This window comes from Pagrus major, chromosome 3, assembly GCF_040436345.1.
Source record: "Pagrus major chromosome 3, Pma_NU_1.0".
Taxonomy (NCBI): domain Eukaryota; kingdom Metazoa; phylum Chordata; class Actinopteri; order Spariformes; family Sparidae; genus Pagrus; species Pagrus major.
Window position 1 is genome coordinate 4,660,824 of NC_133217.1, and position 21,183 is coordinate 4,682,006.

The 21,183-nt window shown below is 39.2% G+C and overlaps 1 protein-coding gene across 1 annotated transcript in view; it reads left to right on the forward strand.

Annotated features, from left to right (window-relative positions):
• Nucleotides 1-21,183, forward strand: part of LOC140993902 (CUB and sushi domain-containing protein 3-like) — a 348,249-nt gene that overhangs the window by 135,128 nt on the left and 191,938 nt on the right. Inside the window, exon 4 of the mRNA XM_073463463.1 lies at nucleotides 6,624-6,821. Within this exon, the coding sequence (XP_073319564.1) occupies nucleotides 6,624-6,821 (198 nt within the window). The remainder of the gene's footprint in view (nucleotides 1-6,623; nucleotides 6,822-21,183) is intronic.

The window sequence follows — 21,183 nt, forward strand, 5'->3', positions numbered from 1 at the left end:
GGCTTGTTAGTTCCTGTCCTTGATTCTGTTCAAAGGTTCATAAAAGATGAAGCAAACCTATCCCCAGACAAAATGTCCGTATTGGACAATGTCTTTGAACGTTAATGCCAACGTTTATCCATTAACATTCCTGCAATATCAGGGAATCACAACTACAGCATCGATAAGGAGTGGTTAAAGCAATGTTTGGCAACTAAAATGGTTGGCTATAGTTATGCAACGATAGCCGTCATACTTAGGAAAAGGCAACTTTAATTGGCATGAGACAGGTCAGGTTTTTGGCGGGAAAGTCTCATACATTAGGCACATATCCACCACCCTGACATCTACTCCTGACTACAAACAGGACACACTATTTCCTGTATTCCTGCGCCAACAACATTGGAACAGGAGGCTTGCTGATCGCTGAAAATGATTTCCCTCACATATTACATTTTTAAAGTAAACTACAACAGAAAAAAAAAAAAAACTTTTCTAGGTCTTATTTAGTTATTTATTTATTTATTTTTTTACCTTTTTTGCTTCACTTCCTGTCTAAATTGTGGCTCTGGCTCAGTCCCTTAGGAGCCAATTAGGCAAGCTATGTGTTTTGGCAACATGATTAGAGAAGACTAATTGTGCCGACATCATTGGGTTGCAAGTTATACAAAAATGCAGAGTTGCGTTGGAGCGTTTCGGAACGTTCAGTGTTAAGTGGTCATGTAATCACAAATCAAGAGGAAGATTGGTGCAGAAATGGAACTCAATATAAACTACCTGAAATGCTTACCCAGATGTATTCTGCAGAGGTGGAATATGGCCATTATTTTCACACAATACTGCAGAGGCGTATTGTTTATAGGTGCTATTGTCTAAAATAAGACATTTCATCATTGAGAAGTGTAGAACTTATGCCATGGTTATCTGGCACATTCTTCTCACAAGGTTTTTGAAGGAAGAGATTAAATCAATGATTCATTCGACTGGCCATGGTCTGAAGTATCTTTTTTAGATGAAGTAACACATGATCTCTCACTAGAAATTTCAGTATCGTTGTGCTCGTGTCATAAGGACCATTTTCCTTGCGCTGAATCTACTCTTAGAGTTTTGATCTTTCTGTGTCCATGTAAGCAATTCTCTAGTCATTATTAATTTAAAGTTACTTCTTTTTACCAGACCATGATTGAAAAAAATGGTGGTAAATCCCTACTTATGTTGCTGGTGCTTTGCCACAGGGAGTCAACTCAAGTCTTTAAGGGAATTTGTCTGCCTCTATAGTCTTATTCCCTGCTGTTTCTCATGGTGATGGTTGGAGGAGGCCAGAACTGTGGGTGCTTGTTTCACCATTCGCATTATTGCATATCTTGCCTGCCCTCTTGTTGTGTAGTGGTCCGTTTCAAAGCCATAAAGAGCCAGTGTTTTAATCAACACTGAGGAGGGAAGTGTGCTCTGACCTGACTACCCTTATCAAGCAGTGAACAATTATAAGCTCCACTTTAGTTCAGTAGTTTTTTGCTATCTCTGTCACACTCTTAAAGCTTTTATTAGAAAGAGCCTTGTAGTAGTTTAACACACTTATTTATTGTTTGTTTAAAATACTTTGTAGAACAGTTCCCTCCTGAGTTCCTTCCTATCAGTCTTTCTTTTTGTTCAGAGTTTGCTCAGCATGATTCCTAATATTGGGCTTTTTGGTGCCGTTTTACATTTTATGATGTTAATGCTTTTGTAGGTGTCACAATTTTCAAATGGCAGATATCTCATCTTGGCATTAATCTTTTCATATTAAAAAACACACAGCCATGTAGAATAATTCCATATTATCCTTTCCGTTATTGTTGAGCTGTCATAGTTTAAATTTGAAGAAATCGCCTGAATCCCAGTATGAATGACAGTTGCTTGACAGCGCTGCAGCAACTTTCGAACAATGGAGAGATTGTTTGAGGCACAAACATTTTCCACTGTCAGTATAACAAACATACGGACGTATTATAGTTGAGCAAAATGGGGTCAAAAATGCCTTCTTTTTTTTTTTTAACCATAACACTCTGCTGTTTTCAAAACTCCAACATAACCCTTCAAACCTCAGCAGAACTTTTCTGAAATTTTTGCTCTGTAAATGGAATGTTATGAAAATGTGCATGTTTATGGGCATATTAGTCACAACATATTAAAATTGCTGCTTGCTTTGAAGTTGAATTGTGCCTATACTAGGTAACACTGTATGCAAGAAGAAACAAATGCTGTTTATATTTGCATCTAATATGCAATTGCATGACTAATAAAAATGGTTGTATTTGCATTGCATTGCATTGTAAGAAATATCAAACTTGAAAGGGCTAAATGACCAAAACTACCAAATTTAAAGTCCTTATTGCCATCTTTGAGATGATAAAGTTGCAGCATGTTTATTTTTTTCCCCCCTTTCATATTGCGAATGTACCAACGTAAAGATATTTTCTTTTTTCTCGCCAGTTCACAATAAATTCCAAATGACATTTAACTCCAGCAACTCAAGAGGCTTCTCATTCAATTGCTAATGGTAAATCATAATTGTCAATCTTGTATCAGAAAGCAGATGTCAGGCTGAAAAACATTTTGTTCACATTTCATATTCACACATTTTGAGACACTGTGAGAGCTAAAATGAAACAAGAGGAAGTATCTAACTTTTCATATCTGCTTGTCTGACTTCTGCCTCCAAAATAAACCCTTAGACACAAAAGCAAATAATCCAAAGTGATGTGTGATACAAAGCCAAGTGGAAATAAACAACAGCTCTACTCTGGACCTGCTTCTTAAAGGATTTAAAAAAACATGCCCTCAAAATAACAATGACGTATAAAAAATATAGTGTTTCCTATGAAGTTGCATGACCTTAAACACAAGATTACTCCACATGTATTAAGTGTTAGTGTGAAAAAAAATGAATTCTTGTGATGCAAACTGAATGAACAGTGTGGGATCTTAATAGTAATATTACTATAAACAGACTGATGCCATTGTGTTTTTTGCTTCTGGTATTGTCAGGGGGAGGCCACCTGACCACAAAAAATGATGCACAGCTTACGCCGTAAAATTTCATTAACCTAACAGACTAAAAATGTTTTATGACACAAGTTCTCCACAAGTCTATAAAAAGAGTTGGTCAAAGTGTTGATTAAATCAAACTGACAGGCCACTGACTCGGACGTTGACAACCAGTGAAGCCTTTTATAGATCTAAGTGCCCCAGACCACATATCAGTTTGTTACAGACCTCAGGACTCATTTGTCTGTTCTGTAACAGTCCTTATAAACCTTACATCTTTTATGGGGAAATGTCTTGAAAAGAATTTCTGAAAATCATTTTTCAGATGTAGTTAATGGAAATCCATGTACGTGGTTTCTTGTAACAGATTCTATGCTTTATTTTCAAGCGCTTCAACATCTATTATGCTCCGGCATAAAACTTGGTTCATCTTTTATAGAAGTTAGTGCTGACGGAGGTGTAAAACCTCCAAACTCATTGAATCATCCCTCTCAGGCTGTGCCACTCTTTGCTTTGTCTGTCTCCCTCTCTGTCTCTCTCTGTCTTCACTGTCCTTCACTCCCCCTCCCCAATCTTCCAGTCTGCAGCGTCATCTGTCTCACTAAAAACTCTGAAAGCATGGCAGCACTCTCTCTTTCCTCTTGCACGTTGCTTTTCACCCACCACTCGGTTATTTTCTCCCATCTTGGTTCTTCCGTCTCGTGCTCCCTGTACCTGGACTCCGCTGTAATTGCTTATCTAGGGAGGGATAAAAGGCAGGTAAATGGTTTTGTGTGTGTGAAAGTGTATATGTGGGGTAGAGAGAGAGAGAGAGAGAGAGAGAGAGAGAGAGTGAGTATCTGCATGCTGGTGTCTGCTCTACATGCAGGCCTCTATGTACCCCTATATGTGTGTGTGTGACTAATGCAGATAGTTCTACAGATGGCCCATAAAAGCAGCAGCTTGTAATGAAGCAACTGAGACTGAAATCATAGTTATGGTAAACTGGGGAGAGACAGAGACAGGGGAAGAGAGGCAGAGATAGATAAAGAAAGAGAATAGAGAGGAAGAGGTGATGGTAAGAGAGAATAAATAAAAGAGAGCAGGCAGCAATAAAGCATGGAAAGGAGTGTGGTATAGCTGCCGGCTACTGAATAAACTAGTGTAATGAAACTATGTGATGTTCACAATAAACTAGGGAGAAAAAGTAAGGATGGACAGAAGGGTGATATAGTGGTACGGTTGGAGCAGGAGAAAGAGAAAGAGGGAGAGGGAAGGAGCTGGCATGTCATCAAAGTTTTTAGTTGAGGAGGAGGGAGAAGGGGAACAGGAGGGAGGCGATGGGTGGAGTATAACAGGAAGACACATTGAGGGAAGACTGGGGAGAGATAAAAAAAAGGGGGATATGGGAATAAAAGATAAAACGTAGAGGCTTATGGGTCAGAGACAGATGGAGAAAAGGAGGAAGAAGGAGATAAAAAGAGTGAAAATGTAGCAGAGGAATAATCTTAAAGATGATTTACATAATATGATGGAGGCACTGATTAAAACCAAGTGGCTAACAAGTAAAAGTGTGCTGTATGTTTGTGTATGTGTTGAGGAGAGTAAATGTGTGTCTGATAGGACACTGAGCAAACAAACATCCTGACACTGAGTGGGGCCACACTGACTGGCAAAATCGATAGGCCAACAGGTCGCAACACTAGGCCAACCTGACATCCAATCACAATACAGCACAGGGGGGTCGCCACAGTGATGGATGACCCTGGATGTGTGTGTGTACGTGCATGTTTTCAGGTGTCCAAGTGTGTCCTGTCACTGTGCATTTCTCTGTAACTGTGTGTCTGTGTGAAGATAAGGAGGATGGTGGATGGAAGGGGAGGGGGGGGTCTATCAGGGTCTTTAGCAAAACGATTTTCCTCTCTCGTTTATGCTGTCTGTGCTCTTTGAGTTCCGGGATCCAATATATCCTCCAAAGAAAACCTTAAAAAGAAACTTTACATCAACTAATTGCACATGAGGGGATACTTGGGTGCTCTTTTCTGTGGTGGAAATTCATTTAGAGGCAAAGTTATTTTTGTTATTAAGTTATTTTTTGTTTTAGTTTATCTATTTTTAAATGATCCACAAGCTTTGGTCTAGTGAACCTCATCACATCACCTCATCTCAAGATGGGTGCTAATAATAAAAAGGTAGCAAGTTTCATTTAAATGAAACTCAAAGACTGTTTGTGTGCGTCCGCTGAGAAATGCAGAATGCCCACATAATCCTTCGAGTAAGCAGCAGCACTGTAGATATACAGAGGCAGAGAGAGTTGAGAAAGAGAGGAGGGTGTAATTGAATAGGTATGACAATAAAGTCATTGTAAAAATGAGTCAATCAGCCAACCAGTCTAAGAATCAACCGGTTCATTTGCTGACATCAAAACTTCTCTACTCGCTGACTGCTTTGTGAATAATAATTACACATTTTCTGCCGTTAGCATGGAGGCGCTTCCCCTGCAGCTGTACTTGAGCTTTTCATCCAAAGATTATTGAGCAATATTTCTGAAGTTTGAGGAGCGGAGCGCTGTGAGGTTTTCAGACTTTCTGGTGACATTTTGAGAAAAAGTGCAGCTCTATCCCCACCTCTCATTTAGGAGCATACTGAGCATAATCATTCTCAATACCACTGTTGATTTCTCCCTTTCTTTCCTTTTCCCTCCGCTTTTAACTTTCCCCATTCTCCCCTCTCTCTCCACCCTAGTCTGTCTGAGTAGTTTCACAGCGCTATCTATCATGTTGAACATCCTCTGTCTCTGTCTTTCTCTCGTATTTTTTTCCCCTTTTTTTTACCTCCCCCTCTTTCTGCCTCTCTGTTTTTGCCTCCCCCTCACCCAATCTGTCTGTCTCCCTCTACCCCCTCCCTAACCCCCTATCTGTCTCAACAGTTTCATAGTTGTATCAATCAAGTTCAAACAATAAGGCTGGAGTTGGTCCCTGTTCTCCCATCTACTTCCTGGTTTATGGCTCGTAATACCCCATTCTCTGTCTCTCCCTCTGTCTCTCTCCCTCTCTCTGCTGTGTGTGTTTGTGTGTATGGATGTTTATATGCACACTTGTGCATATGTCTTAGGCACAGAACTGTTAATGTATCTAGAGGGAATAATGTGATTAACTATAAAACACTCTGATATTGTCTCCCTCCCTTTCTCTGGGGCTAGGTTTAGTCTGCTTTGACTGGGAGTGCAGTCAAGATATTCTTTTACAGCTCTAATGCTAGGCTTTACGTATTACAAAGAACTATAAGCTTAAGGACCTTCCTATATATGTGCTCGGGGTAAGAAATTTGAAGAGGCTGTGACAATGTGTAGGTGTTTAAACTGCATCATCACAATGCAGATGTCTTTATTATTTGCCAATGAAACTGTGATTTTAATGGTAGACGCAGTGTGTGGACTGGGGCTGTAAGTTCTCCAGAGCAGTCTCTGGATTGGATGCATGACTGCACAGGAGCTGGGTATATTATTTGGCTGAGTGATGGTTGAGTAAGGGGAAATGCATAATTAAACATTTTAGTACAATTAAATCAAAAAAGAAATAGAAAAAGCCTAAATCAGTCTCCCTTATTCTCTTATCTTTTTCTCTGTTCCTCTACAGAACTTCACAGTACATCTTGTGGAAACCCTGGTATCCCACCTAAAGCGGTGCTAAGTGGTGGCGGCCGTTTCGCTGTGGGAGACCGAGTGCGGTACAGCTGTGTTCCTGGTTACGTCTTAGACGGCCACGCCACACTCACATGCATTACCAATGCTGGAAACACCGCCGTCTGGGACTTTCCTGCTCCCATTTGTCGAGGTATGGATGACCTAACCTGTATGTGTATGTGCATGACTGTATATGAAGAGTTTTCTTCAAAATTGAAAATCCATTAAAAAGGTGCAACCTAGTTCGATTGGAACATGTCTCAAAATGAAGACAAACGATGAAAACAGTACAATATACAATACAAGCAATTAGTTTGTTTTTACTAACAATGACTCCATATAATGCTTTTCGAAAACAAAATATTTCGATTTGGAAGAAAATCCTTCGTATAATTTATGTGTATATGTGCGTCTGCGAGAGAGACAGACAGACTGCGCATGCATAAGTGTGTGTATGTGAAAGCATATAAGGCAGGCAGTTCAGGAATGCTTGTGTATAGCGTGTGCTTACAATGTATGTGTGTGTGTGTGTGTGTGTCTTTTATGCTTTCCTTTCTAATTAAAAGTGTGTGTGGGAGAGAGGCACATATACAGAATTTACTGTATGCTATTGTTTATTTTTGGATTCCGGGCTGGGTTTAGATGGTCTGTGTACGTAGTGTTGTAAGCTATGCAACACTGCAGTGCGTTGGCTTAGGAAGAACACTGTTTTACTTTATGCATTTGTTCCAACATACATCACCATCTAGTGTAGGTGGATGCAAATCTAGCCACGTGTGTGTGTACAGTATTGTACAATTTTCTTTAAAACAAGTTTGAAGAATTATAAATTACAACAGCAGGCAGACTGCAGGCTCGAATAAATAATATATTCACAACATCTTGTTAAATATTCTCTTGTCCTGTGTATAATGTAAACATGTGATAATTATTAGATTAAAGCGCCATTATCCTTTTCTATATTTTCATCAAATATATGTAAATAACTCCCTGTTATGGAGAGGGTTGCTTGTACAATCAATCCTACTGAGAATCACACCCACAATCTGCACATTTATACTGCCCTCAGCCACTGACAGCTCTTGTTTTACTTTGCAAGTCCATATGGTTGTGTCCCAATGGCTTATTGCCCCCCATTGGTGCTAGTATGCAAGCTCACTAAATAACAGTGAGCCAGAATAGATGAGTGACTGTTAAAGCGAGCCAAACATCTACCGAGTCACAGAGACACAGAGACACAGATAGTGTTACAGATGGATGTTAAGTATGATTTGCAGTATTAGAACTATTACCAAGTCATCACTGGAACAGTTTGTCAGCCTTAAAGGGTCATTTTACACACTGAAGTGTTTTTACAGGTCTTAAGGAAAAGTGAAAAGAATGGATGGAATAAAACAAATGATATCTCTTGTTCTGCTGTTTCGATTTTGATCATCTGTTTCTGAACTGTCTATAAAGAGTCCATCAGTGTTATAGGAATGCTATGCTAGACCATGAATATATTCATGGGTGCCCTTAAAGCCCAACGAAACATTTTGTCCACCTGAGCTCCTTGGTTACTGTAAGACTATGTATTGAAATAAACTACTAAATAACAATAACCTTAAATTCACATACAAATACAAAGAATACGGGCATATAACATAAATACAGGTACACCTTGAAGTTTTCCATAAGACTTGAGTTGAGACTGAGACCTCATTAAAGCTGCATAATCATGACTCTTTATACCTCCCTCTATATTATTCCAATGACTCTCATATGACTGCCAAGTGACATCAATGACCTGAAACTTCCCAGGCAGAGACAGTGATTTAGTTAAGATATCGAACTTTGCTGCTCCACCTGAATGCATTCCGGTTGTAGATCTGATAAGCAACACAGAGTCAGCCATCCAGAAGAGCACCATCCCTTAACACACAGGAGAAGGCACTTATACTTCTCAGAGGGGACCTGAACATCTCCATACTCCCATGAGAGAGGGGGCGGATTCACAGTATTGAACTTGGAGGACTATCAGTTCGCAGTACGTGCACTCCTTAGTGATTCAAACACAACTGATAAACAAGAGAGATACCACCAACTGCTATGAAGAAAGAAGGCAATGAATTACTTACTATCAATGGGAACACAGAAGGTGTAGATCATCATAGCATCCACCTCTGGGAAACTGCTGTACTCAGACTAACTGTCATCAGCAGTGACTTGGGGGACTCTGTCAACAAGGTTCAAGGACACACATTGGGAGTATTCACGCCAATATTTATGTGTGATAACAGTGGAAAGGACTATACTGATAACAGCTGGAGCCCAACCTGATCAAACAAACAGCACAATCCAGGCCAGGTGCTCCCTATTGGATCTTTGCTTGAACACTGCAGTAGATAAATGTGTTCTATAGACATAGCTCAGATCCCTCCTGTAGTCAGTCCGTACATGGAGAAGATATTGAATACTGGCTGGTGGCCATTGGTTTAGCAGTGTTGGGGAAGCTACTTTGCAAGCGTAGCTTGTAAAACTACATGTAGTTCAGCCTGGCAGTAGTTTGAACAAACTACATTTCTACCCCTGGAGAAATGTAGTTTGTAAAACTACTGCTAAAAAAAGTAGCTTTAGCAACTACTTATACTCATTATACTCATTTAACTCAGCGTTAAATAAATCAACATATGGTGTATATGAAACAAAATATAATAGCCTACAAAAAATTCACATGCCAGCAGAAATATGCCTCTCAACTCAAGTTTTATTTTTTAAAGAACAAAAGCTGACATGTTTGGTCAACATCACAGGAACTTCAGAGGCACTAACACTTAGGCACTAGAACTAGATGCCTGGGCAGAATCGCTTGTTGACACGACACATGAGCAGTCTCTCAAAGTTTTTATCAGACAGCTGGTTCCGTTTGGCACTAAAAACATCTTTACCAACACTAAAAAGCCATCTATATCCAACATGTACAAGCTCAAATATGGCCATGGTTGGGCTGGCGCGTTTGGGGGCGCATCGGGGGTAGTGGGAGGGTTGTCCATGACGTGCTTGTGCCATATGAGCACTGCCTTCCTGGGCATAAAGACCCACCAACTCTGTGAAGCATTTGAGTGCTGCCAGGGCAAGCCAATCAGAGGCAGCGTCGGCTTAGCACGTCATGACATGTTTCATGCCTTTTTTCAAAGAAAAATAAAATAAAATTTATATTATATAGGTCTTTATTTTATAAAAAAATATTTCATGTTATTGGCCAAAATTGTAGTTTGTAAATTGAGTAGTTAAACTACAAAAAATGACCCAAAAAGTAGTTGAAATACTTGACGCAGCACAAAATATGAAAGTAGTTTAACTACCAGCAAGTTACAGCAAATTGTAGTTAAGCTATGTAGTTCAACTACATATAGTTTAAGTCTCCCCAACACTGTGGTTTAGATATAAACTACTACTGCTACTACTACTACAAAAATGATAATAATGAATAAAATAATAGCTGCATATACATAGCACCTTTCAAAACTACCTTCAGGAAGTGCTTCACAAACAAGGACAAATAGAACACAGCAGGATAGCAATCAAAAACAAAGTCAAAATATCAGTATTCAGTCCCTCCAGAAAAACGCCGCGCTTTGGCCGCATAAGTCGCCTATTTCCGCGCAAAATAAGCTTGCATGATTTCATAATCCCCGCATTTTCGTTGCAAAAAAGTCACATATATCTTCGCAGAAAGTTGAAAAATGTTGCGTTTACTTCACACAAGAGCAGCCATTTTCCTCCTGTTGCCTTGGGAACGTTATGAAATGATGTCATCAGAAAGCTGAGAGCTTAATTATTCCCAGCACTTTCTGTGATGTAGTATGCTTGCTTATTATTAGAAATGACTCTTTACATTAAGGTAGTAGCCAAGTGAGCCTAGTAACAAGAGTGTTGGGGGTAATCACTTTTTTTTTTCTTATTCATCAAACCGCAGTTTTTACAAGTTCCTGCAATTTTTGCAAATTCCTGCAATTTCATCGCATAAAATTGCATAAATATCCCGCGTATTCCATCGCATTTTTTAAGAAAACGTGCCGCATAATCAAGGATTTTTCCCCGCAACAATCACAAAAAAACTCCGCATTTTTCTGGAAGGACTGAGTATTAATGTCAAATAAAACTGTGAAAAGTAAAGAAAAAAAATCAAGAAAAAAACACATGGTAAAAGTAAGTCTTGACAGAAAGCATAAAAGAAGGCAGTAAAGTTCCTCAGGTAAGCTATTCCAAAGGTTTGGAGCACTAACAAGCCCCATCACCGTCGACATTCAGCCTTGACTAGTGAACAACTAACATGGCCTTATCAGAGGATATGAAGCTATGGGTTGGTAAGTAATGATTTAGAGGCTCAGCCAGGAAGCTCAATGCCATACCATGCTGGGCATCAAAAGTCAAGAATAAAATTTTAAAAATCAATTCTGAAATAGACCAGAAACAAGTGAAGGGAAGCTAAAATAGGAGAGAAATGATCACACTAGGTGAAAGTCTGGCGGTTGCTTTTCTGAAGCCAAGGCCTCATTACCTTTATCCAGACGAGAAGTGATCACAGCTGGCTCAATAACTGGAAATCATTAAAAGTAATAAGTTATCTAATTCTCAACATTTTCCTGAAGACGAAAGACATAAGCAACACGGACATCACAAATCAAGTTCTGCTAAGGTTTTTAGCAGTGGGTACAACATGTTGAGCTAGAGTGCGTTTTGGAGGAGTTAAGCTGAAGAAAATTTTAGGAATTGCCATCTAATCCTTAACCACAGCTAGGCAATTACACAGGTGAGCGTCATCTGCTCAGCAAATGAAATGCAATCTCATACCTGTTGATGATTTGGCCTAAAGAGAGGAAATAACAGGGAAATGCATGGTCCTAGAATGGATCCCTGTGGCACCTCATACAGAGATTTTGCTTGAGAGGGGATAAAGCCATCTACAGCATAACAAATTTTCCGTTCGAAAAGTATGAAGGCAACCACTAGAGGGCAGTCCAGGGGATACCAGCCCATGTTCTAAACATTTCCATAATAATGCTGTGATTCACAGTATCAAAAGAATTGCTAAGATCAATCAGAAGCAACACTGAGCATTCACCTGCATCAGCCATCATCAAGATATCATTGATAACTCTTACATGGGCAGTCTCTGTGTTGTGCAGTCAGTAGCCTGAAAGCCTTGAAATCTCTCAAAATCATTATTACTGATCAAGACATCAACAATTGATTATGGTCAAAGGGACCAGAGTCAGGTTTTTAAGAGTGGCTGGATAGAAAGAGTCTTAAAATAATTGGCAACACATCCAGAAGATAAAAAAATGTTTATAATCGAAACTCAACTTGATAATGGTGTCATTTGTGAAATTGTTTCAATTAATTGATGAAAGGTAATTTCCTTAAAAGCATGCAAAGTATCCGGCCTAGGTCTGCATTTGAGGTAATTAGTACATCTGGAGAACCAGGGTTGACTTAACGATCAGTGTTCTTCAATAGGAACATCGTTTTGTGCTGGTTAGAGGTTAAGAGATTGAAAAACATTTTGATATTACATCTTTAATTTCACATCAGATTGTAATAAAAATTTGATATGCTCAGTGTACTGACAGCTTTGACTTCTTCCTCTATCTCTCTGCCTTGCTACACTCCCTTTTCAGGCCAAGAATCCTTTAAGTAATCTAAGATGAAACGATAGGTGATTTGGGTTTAAATACACTGTACGTTTTAGTGGGAGCAACATTATCTAAAGCAGTTGTGCACAAATCATCGAAGCAGTTCACTATATCATTAGTGTTTGAAGGCTAATCTAAGGATTCAGCAGACTTCACAAATAATGAGCAAAATCTTGAAGCAGCAGTGTCATTAAAGATGTTTTGGCAAATTTCCTGCTTATGGATGTCAGGTTAAGGCCGTCATGGATCAGCTGTGTGGAAACTGGTGGCAGATTCATTAAGAAGGAGATTGGGAATAACAGCCTGGCGTTTCTTTCTGTGCTGTTTCCATAAATCCAAGGGGCACATCTGACTTTCAAGCTTACCCATGTAGGCTCTCTCTCTTTTATTCATACCATCCAACCGAACACAAATGAGGAGGAATCCGTACCAAACAGATGAAAGAAGCAAAATCAGCAGACACTGTAGTTCCCCTTACTGAGATATAATGAAAATAGTATGAAGCTCCACAAAAACCACCAGGCAAATAGGCAAAGACTAAGCCATTTTGTCATCTGCTATGTAGCCTGACTTAAGACTTCTTTTGCCAAACACAGCATCTCAATATTTCACATCATTGCTTTATGCAGTACTGTCATAAAGTGATGCATCATTATCATAAGGATTTCTTCTATCAGTAGAAATTATAACGCATATTAAATGACCGCTGAAATGTCTTCAATTACAAGTCCAATAGATTTTACATTATACATCGGTGAATGACTGACTAAGATTGAAGGGGAAAGAAAGTGATGAAATCCAGTGTACAGACGTCAACTAACAGGGTTGCATTAAATCCAGTCACCAATTATGTCATTTTTTTGTCTGTGATCATTTTGTTGACAACAGACACTGCCAAATAAGTACAGTCCATATTTCTAACATCACAAGACAGAGCAACAAACAATGTGCTGAATTGTTGCGCAACATACCTCACTGAACAGTGACGTGTAATTTGGGTCTAGGGAAGGAGGAGGGGGAGGCGAGGAGGGAAGGAAGAGGGGAGAGGGGGAAATGGCAACTTGTCAGTGCTGGATTAGCAATGTCTCTGTCACTCTGTCAGTAAGGCTAAGAGGAGCTAAGCTACTAATACGTTCACACCATCTCAGAAACACACACACATACACAACTATTCACACCCATCTCCCACGTACAAACACCATGCAAAAAAATACCATACACACAGAAAAACGCTCATATGCACACACAGAGTCGTGTACTTAAGTATTCTTTATTGTGTGTGTGTGTGTGTGTGTGTGTGTGTGTGTGTGTGTGTGGTGACACCCAGAGGCATTCATACCAACCGTAATAGCTTTCTATCAATTATTCAGCCATGCAATCAAATGACTTGAAATGCAGGGCTTTTAGCAATATCACCAGGAAATGTGTTCTCTCTCTCTCTCTCTCTCTCTCTCTCTCCCTCTCCTTCTCTCTCTCTCTCTTTCTTTCTTACTGTTTATGTACAATCTTGTCCCTTTATTTTTAAAATAACATAAATGTAAACATAATCACATATTTTCATAGGTAAGTACAGACTGTGCTTCAATTAGTGTGCATTAATTATGAATAGACTAGGATAGAGTACTCACTCAAAATGGTGAAGTGTTAGTACTTCCATTTTTAACTCCGTGTTCACATTCATCTCCAGTCTTTATAGAGGAAATTAATAGACCGCATTTTGTTCCGACATTGAGCCATAGAATTCAGGTGCACACCATAGTGGATATTTTACACCGAGACTATTCTGGTTCATTGCGATTGGTTAATATAATTTACCCTAAGGTGTAAATATGAATGTGATGGTTTCATGATTTGCTGCCACTTGAAGCCGCTATGGCCTTGAGTGCAGAAACCAACTGCAAACTTAGCAGACCTTGCGATATAATAAAACTTAATATGTTAGAGATGACTTAACAAACCTTTGACATGGTCTGAAAAATAACAGTATTTGTTGTCAAGGTGTTCCCCTTACAGGCACAAAAAAGACTGCCTCTAGGAACATTTAATGCCATGACAGTCCCCAGATGAGGGTTCTAGTGGTTTGGAGGGACATCACGTTGGAATGCAGTTGGTATGAGTTGACCCCAAATTTATAAATATTAAAGGTGCAATACGTAATAGTTGGCCACCTGTTGAATTAATACTCCAACAAATAGGGGGCAGCATATTACCAGAGTAACTGTAACTGCTGTTAGCTTGTTAGCTCAGTTAGCTGTGCAGTTAGTGGTCCTTTCATAGATACTGTCCATACTCTGCCTGGACAAGGAGCTGGGAGCACTAGGGGAGTGTGGGTTTTGTGTAAACCGTTAGCAAAGAAGTTTTGGACCACTGAGCAGCTAACTTTTTCAGTCTCAGATGGACCATAGACATCTTTGACACATCTTCAAAACTGTTACTTCTTCATATTCTGTTGTTAATTTTACTTAATCTTTAAAAGTTTTCAACTAAAATTCTGACATTTTGCACCTTATAAGGAACGAGTACTCACAGGACTACATTTTGAGGTTGAGGGTTACTACAATGTCATGAAAGCAATATAGTGTGCTTTGTATTATACAGCCATCCATCCATCCATCCTGATTAAAGATATGGCTCATGGACCTGTTATAATGACAAGGCAGGCTGTATCCATAGCAACAACTGATATAGTAAGAACGTTGTACCTTGATTACCATCACAGTGTGTTGTTTCATTTTTAAAATCTTAAATGGTCATAGTGAAATAAATGGATGTTACTACGTTTCAGCTCAGTCTGAACACCATCACGATCAGCTTAGGTTCAAAGTAGCTAAGCTCAGCTAACAGAGCTCTTTAGAAACATTTACTACTACCACTAAGCTTGTATCAAATAACCTCTGATTTTCCATGAACTAATTTTCAAAAAGTGAGTCTTGCAGGCAATAATTAATCAAGTGTGCATGGCAGCTTTATATAAGCTCTTTGCAGAACGAATAATACTACATTTTGTAGTTGGCATGGACATAAGTGTGACAGTAATGGTGAATAAAATTACCCGGCAGTGAAGAAGCAATGTTGATTAATATTCCTTGCTGCCTCTTATGACTTGAATCTCTTCTTTATATTGAGGACGCAATTCCTTCACTTTATTTTGCATTCTAGTTTCTTTCATATATCTCAAAGAAATAGGATGGTATCCTTCCTTGGTGTACTGAAGCTGTCGCTGTTGGGAAAAGATGTCACTGTGGCAGATGACAGAAAGTTGTCTAACTTACCTAGAACAACTACAGTAGAGGCCAGTGGAGCTTGGGATTGTTTATTTAGTGGAATGGACTGGGAACCATTGTGGATGTGGGCCTACAGATCCACTGCGTGACTGATTTTGATGCATACAAATAAACCTCTCTTGACATGTGTAAATGTAGCAACAGCATAGCCAATCTTACAAACACCATTTGAAATAGGGCAAGTATTGGAAGGGTGCTGTTTCAGCACACTTTTATTACCCAAACCGTGTTATATAGTACCATGAGTGAAATATAATGGAAAAACTACGCAGCTATAGTATGCCACACTAATACAGGCAGTAGAAAAATCATATAAGGTGTATACTGTGTGTTGTGGAGATATTTCCACTGACAACCTCTGAGTGCGTCTGTGTGGTTGTGCGTTCATGTATGAGTGTCAGTGTGTGTGCTTCTACTAAGTTGGTGCAGAATTATTTACAGGACAGAAATACCCTTCAGCATTCAAGGCATCCATTTTAACACACACACACACACACACACACAAGCATAGTTGGCCCTGAGAAAATTTCATCATGATCCCACAGAATATGCTAATGAATATTCATGGTTTTGGTGGATGTGTGTGGGGGGTGGGGGTGATCTGAGTGAAAGAGAGAGCAAGACAGATAAACAGCATCAGTGAATGAGCATCTTTGGTGCAAGAAGGACAGTTTGAGCTGAAAAATGCGGTACATTGATGAGAAACTGTGATTGACCTTGTGCTTGTTTGTGTATGTACAGGTGCATTATATACGCTGTGACTCACTGAGTATACCATAAATGCAAATTGATTTCTGTAGAATATCATCAGAGAGGCAACACAAAAGAGAACAAGAGTTGGGGTGAAGACAGAGGGGGAAGAGCTAGACGGAGAGGAAGTAGGGGGTTATTGTTGGAATTGAAAAAGTAATAATGTGCTCTGACAAAACTCAAAATTAGACCGGCTGAGAAACGGAAATGAAATGAGTGTGTGCGCGGTTGTTTGCGAGCGTGTGCTTGTGTGTAGTCAGCGTAACGAGACTGAGGCTGCTGCTGCTCGGGTGAATGTTTTTGTGTGTTCACAGGGGTGTGCGCGTTATTGTTTGAGCTCATAGCACTAATTCTGCTGCAGTCTGATCCGGCAGCACTTGAATTCTTTCCTCCTCTCGGAGCAGTAACACTGCAGTCATACTGTGTCCCAGACAAAGGCCAAGCTGTGGCAGATGTAGCTTCAGTCTGTGCCCAAATCGACATGGATTGAGGGAACAATTCACCAGCAGGTTAGCCATATTTTAAGTTCAGTGGAAAAGTTTGCAATTTTCTTTAAGATGTAGGACTCCATACCATGAAAATATAGAAGGGGTCATATGAAAGAAGCAGAACACAGAAAAAATTAGACGAACTACTATGTAGTTCTATACTGTCACATAAAAATCACACACACAAACTTTGATTGGTTTGCATTGTCAGCTAGCTACAGGCTAATGTGTGTAAATTTGCTGCATTGGCTGTTTATGCAGAATAAAACAGACTTCGAATCACCCAAGTTGTCACATTTACAGAAATGAAGCAAGCCTAAAAATCACCTCACTTTCAGCTTCAAAGCTTCAAAGCCCCTTAGGTGTTATCATTGAGCCACTGAATAGTAGCTGATGGGGCTCCACTACCAGGGAACTCTAAAAACTTATACCCACCTGTACCAATATTTACTTAGAACTTAATCAGCTTTGTCTCAAAAGTCACTGCCATTTAAGAATGTATTTTAAGCTTCAGTATTTTAGCCATGGATTTAAGCCATGTATAATCTGACAGACCCAGACACACTCAAAATGTAACTGGAAGGAAATCTGACAGTAAGGAAGCTCATTTATTCGTATCTGTTCATTCTAGCTGAAGAGGGAAGGAAGGTAGGGAGGAAAGAAAGAAAGAAAGAAAGAAGAGACTCCTTATTTACTATCTTAAATGACAAAGAAAAGCAAAAATTCTTACATTTAAGAAGCTGCAACCAGTTGATTACAGTTTGTCTCAATCGATGATGTCTCTTGTGTGATGCATGAAGGCAAAGTTTGCTTTAGATGTAAGATTACATGGTTTTGAATCGAGAGTTTTGGACACGGATGTCTAAAGTTTGTGAAGATGAGCATGCAGTTATGAATTTTTTGTTTAGACTTTTGGGAAATGGAGCATAATTTCAAGTAACGTGTCTTAGCAATCTCAAAAAACTCTAACTGGACTAAATACGTTGCAGCTCGAATTGTCTCATTATATATTACAGAAAAATGTGTAAAGTGTGTAAAATTTAGGATCATATTACCTCTATTTGAATTTTTTCCTGCAGTGCTGTGCTGTTTACTGTCCGTGTATGTATGTGTCCTTCCCATACACACACACAGCACACAGATAAGGTAGGATGTTAAATAGTTGAACAGGATCACACCAAATTCAATGTCATATGAAATATTTAGACTGTGGGCTGTTAATGAAACGGTAATTAATTTTCCTTGTTTACCTCAATCAAACAAAGAACAATTTATGAGACAACAGCATCAGGATGTGTTGTAACTCCAATCTCTGGTTTTGTGAGAGTGGCCTTGAACAGGTGTTTCCTTTGAATCTGAGTCTGCAGCAAAAGGTATTTCACAGCCCAGCAAAGCCTCAACATTTTTTGGAAAATGCCAGCAGAGGGTTTTTCTATGCAATATTTAAGTCATAGGCTGTATAAAATGTTGCATCATACGGCACATGCCCCTTTCACTTGAAAACACACAAAAAACCTAAACCAGGTGTTAAGCAGTCGATATTGGATTATACTATATACAGTATTCCCTCAGCATAAGCTTATTGCGGATGTCTCCTCTATTTTCAATAACATTCTGCCCGAGTCAGTACTTTAAACTCTGCTGAAGTTGGTTGTTTGACTTCCATATAAACTTTCTACGACTTTCGCAATTCACTTTCCATCTGTGTGTGTGTGTGTGTGTGTGTGTGTGTGTGTGTGTGTGAGTGTGTGAGTGTGACAGAGAGTGAGTTCCTCTGACAGCATGCATGACTGTTTGTGACTTTGTGTGTATATAAGTGTACATTTTGCCCTATACTGACTAGGATTGTTGCTTGGTGACATGGTAAGATTGTCATGGTACAGTGGTTTTGATATCATCATGGTGGTGTTAGTTCCCAGCTGTCTCTTTTTTTTTCTAATTATTTCATCCTCTTTCTTTGCTTCTTTCACCTCCTCACTTGTTTTAGCCGTGCTCTTTTCTCATTTCACTTTTTTTTTGGTGTAACTTGCCAGGTAGCACTGCAACCTTTTGCCAAGGAAATGAGTTCTTGTCGCCTAGTGGAACAGTGGATAAAATGATCCCAAATCTAAACTCAGCCATGTACAAAGCCTTTCCTTTCAATCTTACATTGAGCCTGGTTGCCAACATGATATCACTGTGGTAAGGCTTCTGATAATGTAATCATACTTGGTTCAATTACTTGTAAAAAGTGCAGAAAAAGGCTAATCTTTGTACAGAGCAACTCCATCTGCTAGTGAAGGCCACACGTCTGAGACCTATTCTGTTCCTGAAACACTCAAAAATTAAGTTAAGGCAATGGACAGTTAAGCATTCTCGATTTGTCTTTTTGCTGCATTTTCTCACTCTTAGTCTGAGTAATCTTGGTTCATGCATCAGATACCAACACAAAGAGAGGACAGAGGGACGATGCCAGTCTGACATACTGTATATTTCTGTGTCTACGTCTGTGTGTGTGTCTGTGTACGCCAAGTAGTATGAACTAGTTCAGCTGAGCACTGACAGATTACAGTCTTTAGGCAGGTAGTTTCCTCAAACCTGAGACATATGCACGCACACACACACGCATGCACATACAGACACGCACGCACACACAGTGCAGGAGATTCAAGCTGAGCTGTCATATTGATTCAGACACTTTAAAAGACAGGCTGTGTGTTTATGTATTATATTGGTATGTGCGTATGGAGCTGTGTGCATTTGTGTACACATGAGTGTGTGTGTGTGTGTAAATTAACTATCCTTGTTGGCAAATCCCTATGTCTTAATGATGAGAATCCTGAAATGATCCAATTAACTTCTTTATATGGGCAGCAGAAATCTCCTCTCTAACAAGTTCAACTTTCAGCAACTCTAAAGAACAAACTTATGGTTGTTTACCATTAGCAACCAGGCAAGAGGAAGGAACAGCAATTTTCAACAGGTCGGTATGGTGACCTTATCCAATTAGCAGCAGGATCTATGGTTGCAGTTGGACTAGGAATAGTCAAAGTGGCTGTATGCTTCTGCTGTAAAGATAGTTGTTATTCAGCTTATCAAAGTTAAAGCAAGCTGATATGCATGTGCTGGAAATTCACACTGTCATCACAGAAACAGTTGACACCTATGCTAATTAAACGACTTGAAGTAATACATCTGCTCCTTATTCCTATAAATTCAGCTACTCGTCGTTTTATGAGCATATTTATGAGCATATTAAAGAAGATATTTTGTGCTAATATGCTTTACAATATATAAAAAGGTACATTTTAGCTTTGAACTAAACAGATGCTTTAGAGCTAAATGTCATCTAACAGATGTTTTCTAACAACACCTTGAAGAACACCTTTCTGTGGTGATAAACAATTTGCATTTACATACTAGTACTACACATGTAGAAGAATTAAACTTCTATCAGATAGATGATATCATTTGTGGTGCATTCAGGTGCTGTTGAATGAATTAAATCAAAAAAGAAGACCTTCTGTACCCTCTACTTAGAATTTATGCAGCCTTTTTAGAGTTAGATCCTGCAATATTTACCTTGTCATTTTCATTTTCACCACTACCTTATTTATTTGACATACTAGTTTTTCCACCAGCAAAACTCTGACCAAAACGAAGCATGTTGTTTATTGTGATGGATTATCAATTAGGCAAGTTTCACGTCTATGAGGCAAAGTTTCATATAACATATTGAAACCTAAAAAAAATGGGTAAAACACATCAAAGGACAAAATAAAGTTATAAACAGAAAAGTGATGTAACCTTGGTCTTAAAATAAATTGGCCAGAATTTTAGTCATCCAATAAGAAAGGAAACACTGTCATTTTTATGCATTTATGCACTCCAACAATATCAGCTGTCAAAGGGAAGTATGATGTGCTTTAACTTGGCAGAATTCTTTCGGAAGTCTTCGCACTCGCAGTTTAATTTCCTTCATAGCAACTAACATTTTGATGACTCTTAACATACAACACGGCGGCCCATGAAAAGGCTCCGCTCAAGATGTTTGTATCTATGAATGGAGCAAGTTTGTATCACTTCCTCCCTCTTCCTCACTGTCTGTCCTTTACTTTCTCAAACACACACACACACACACACACACACACACACACACACACACACACACACACACACACACACACACTACTTGCTTCTCCATGGTCTCATTATTATCTTGCTAATGGTTCCCTGTGGATGTAAAGCTCTGCTGATCCAAGCAGCTGGAGACATACACATACCACCAAACACACACTAACACACACACACACACACACACACACACACACACG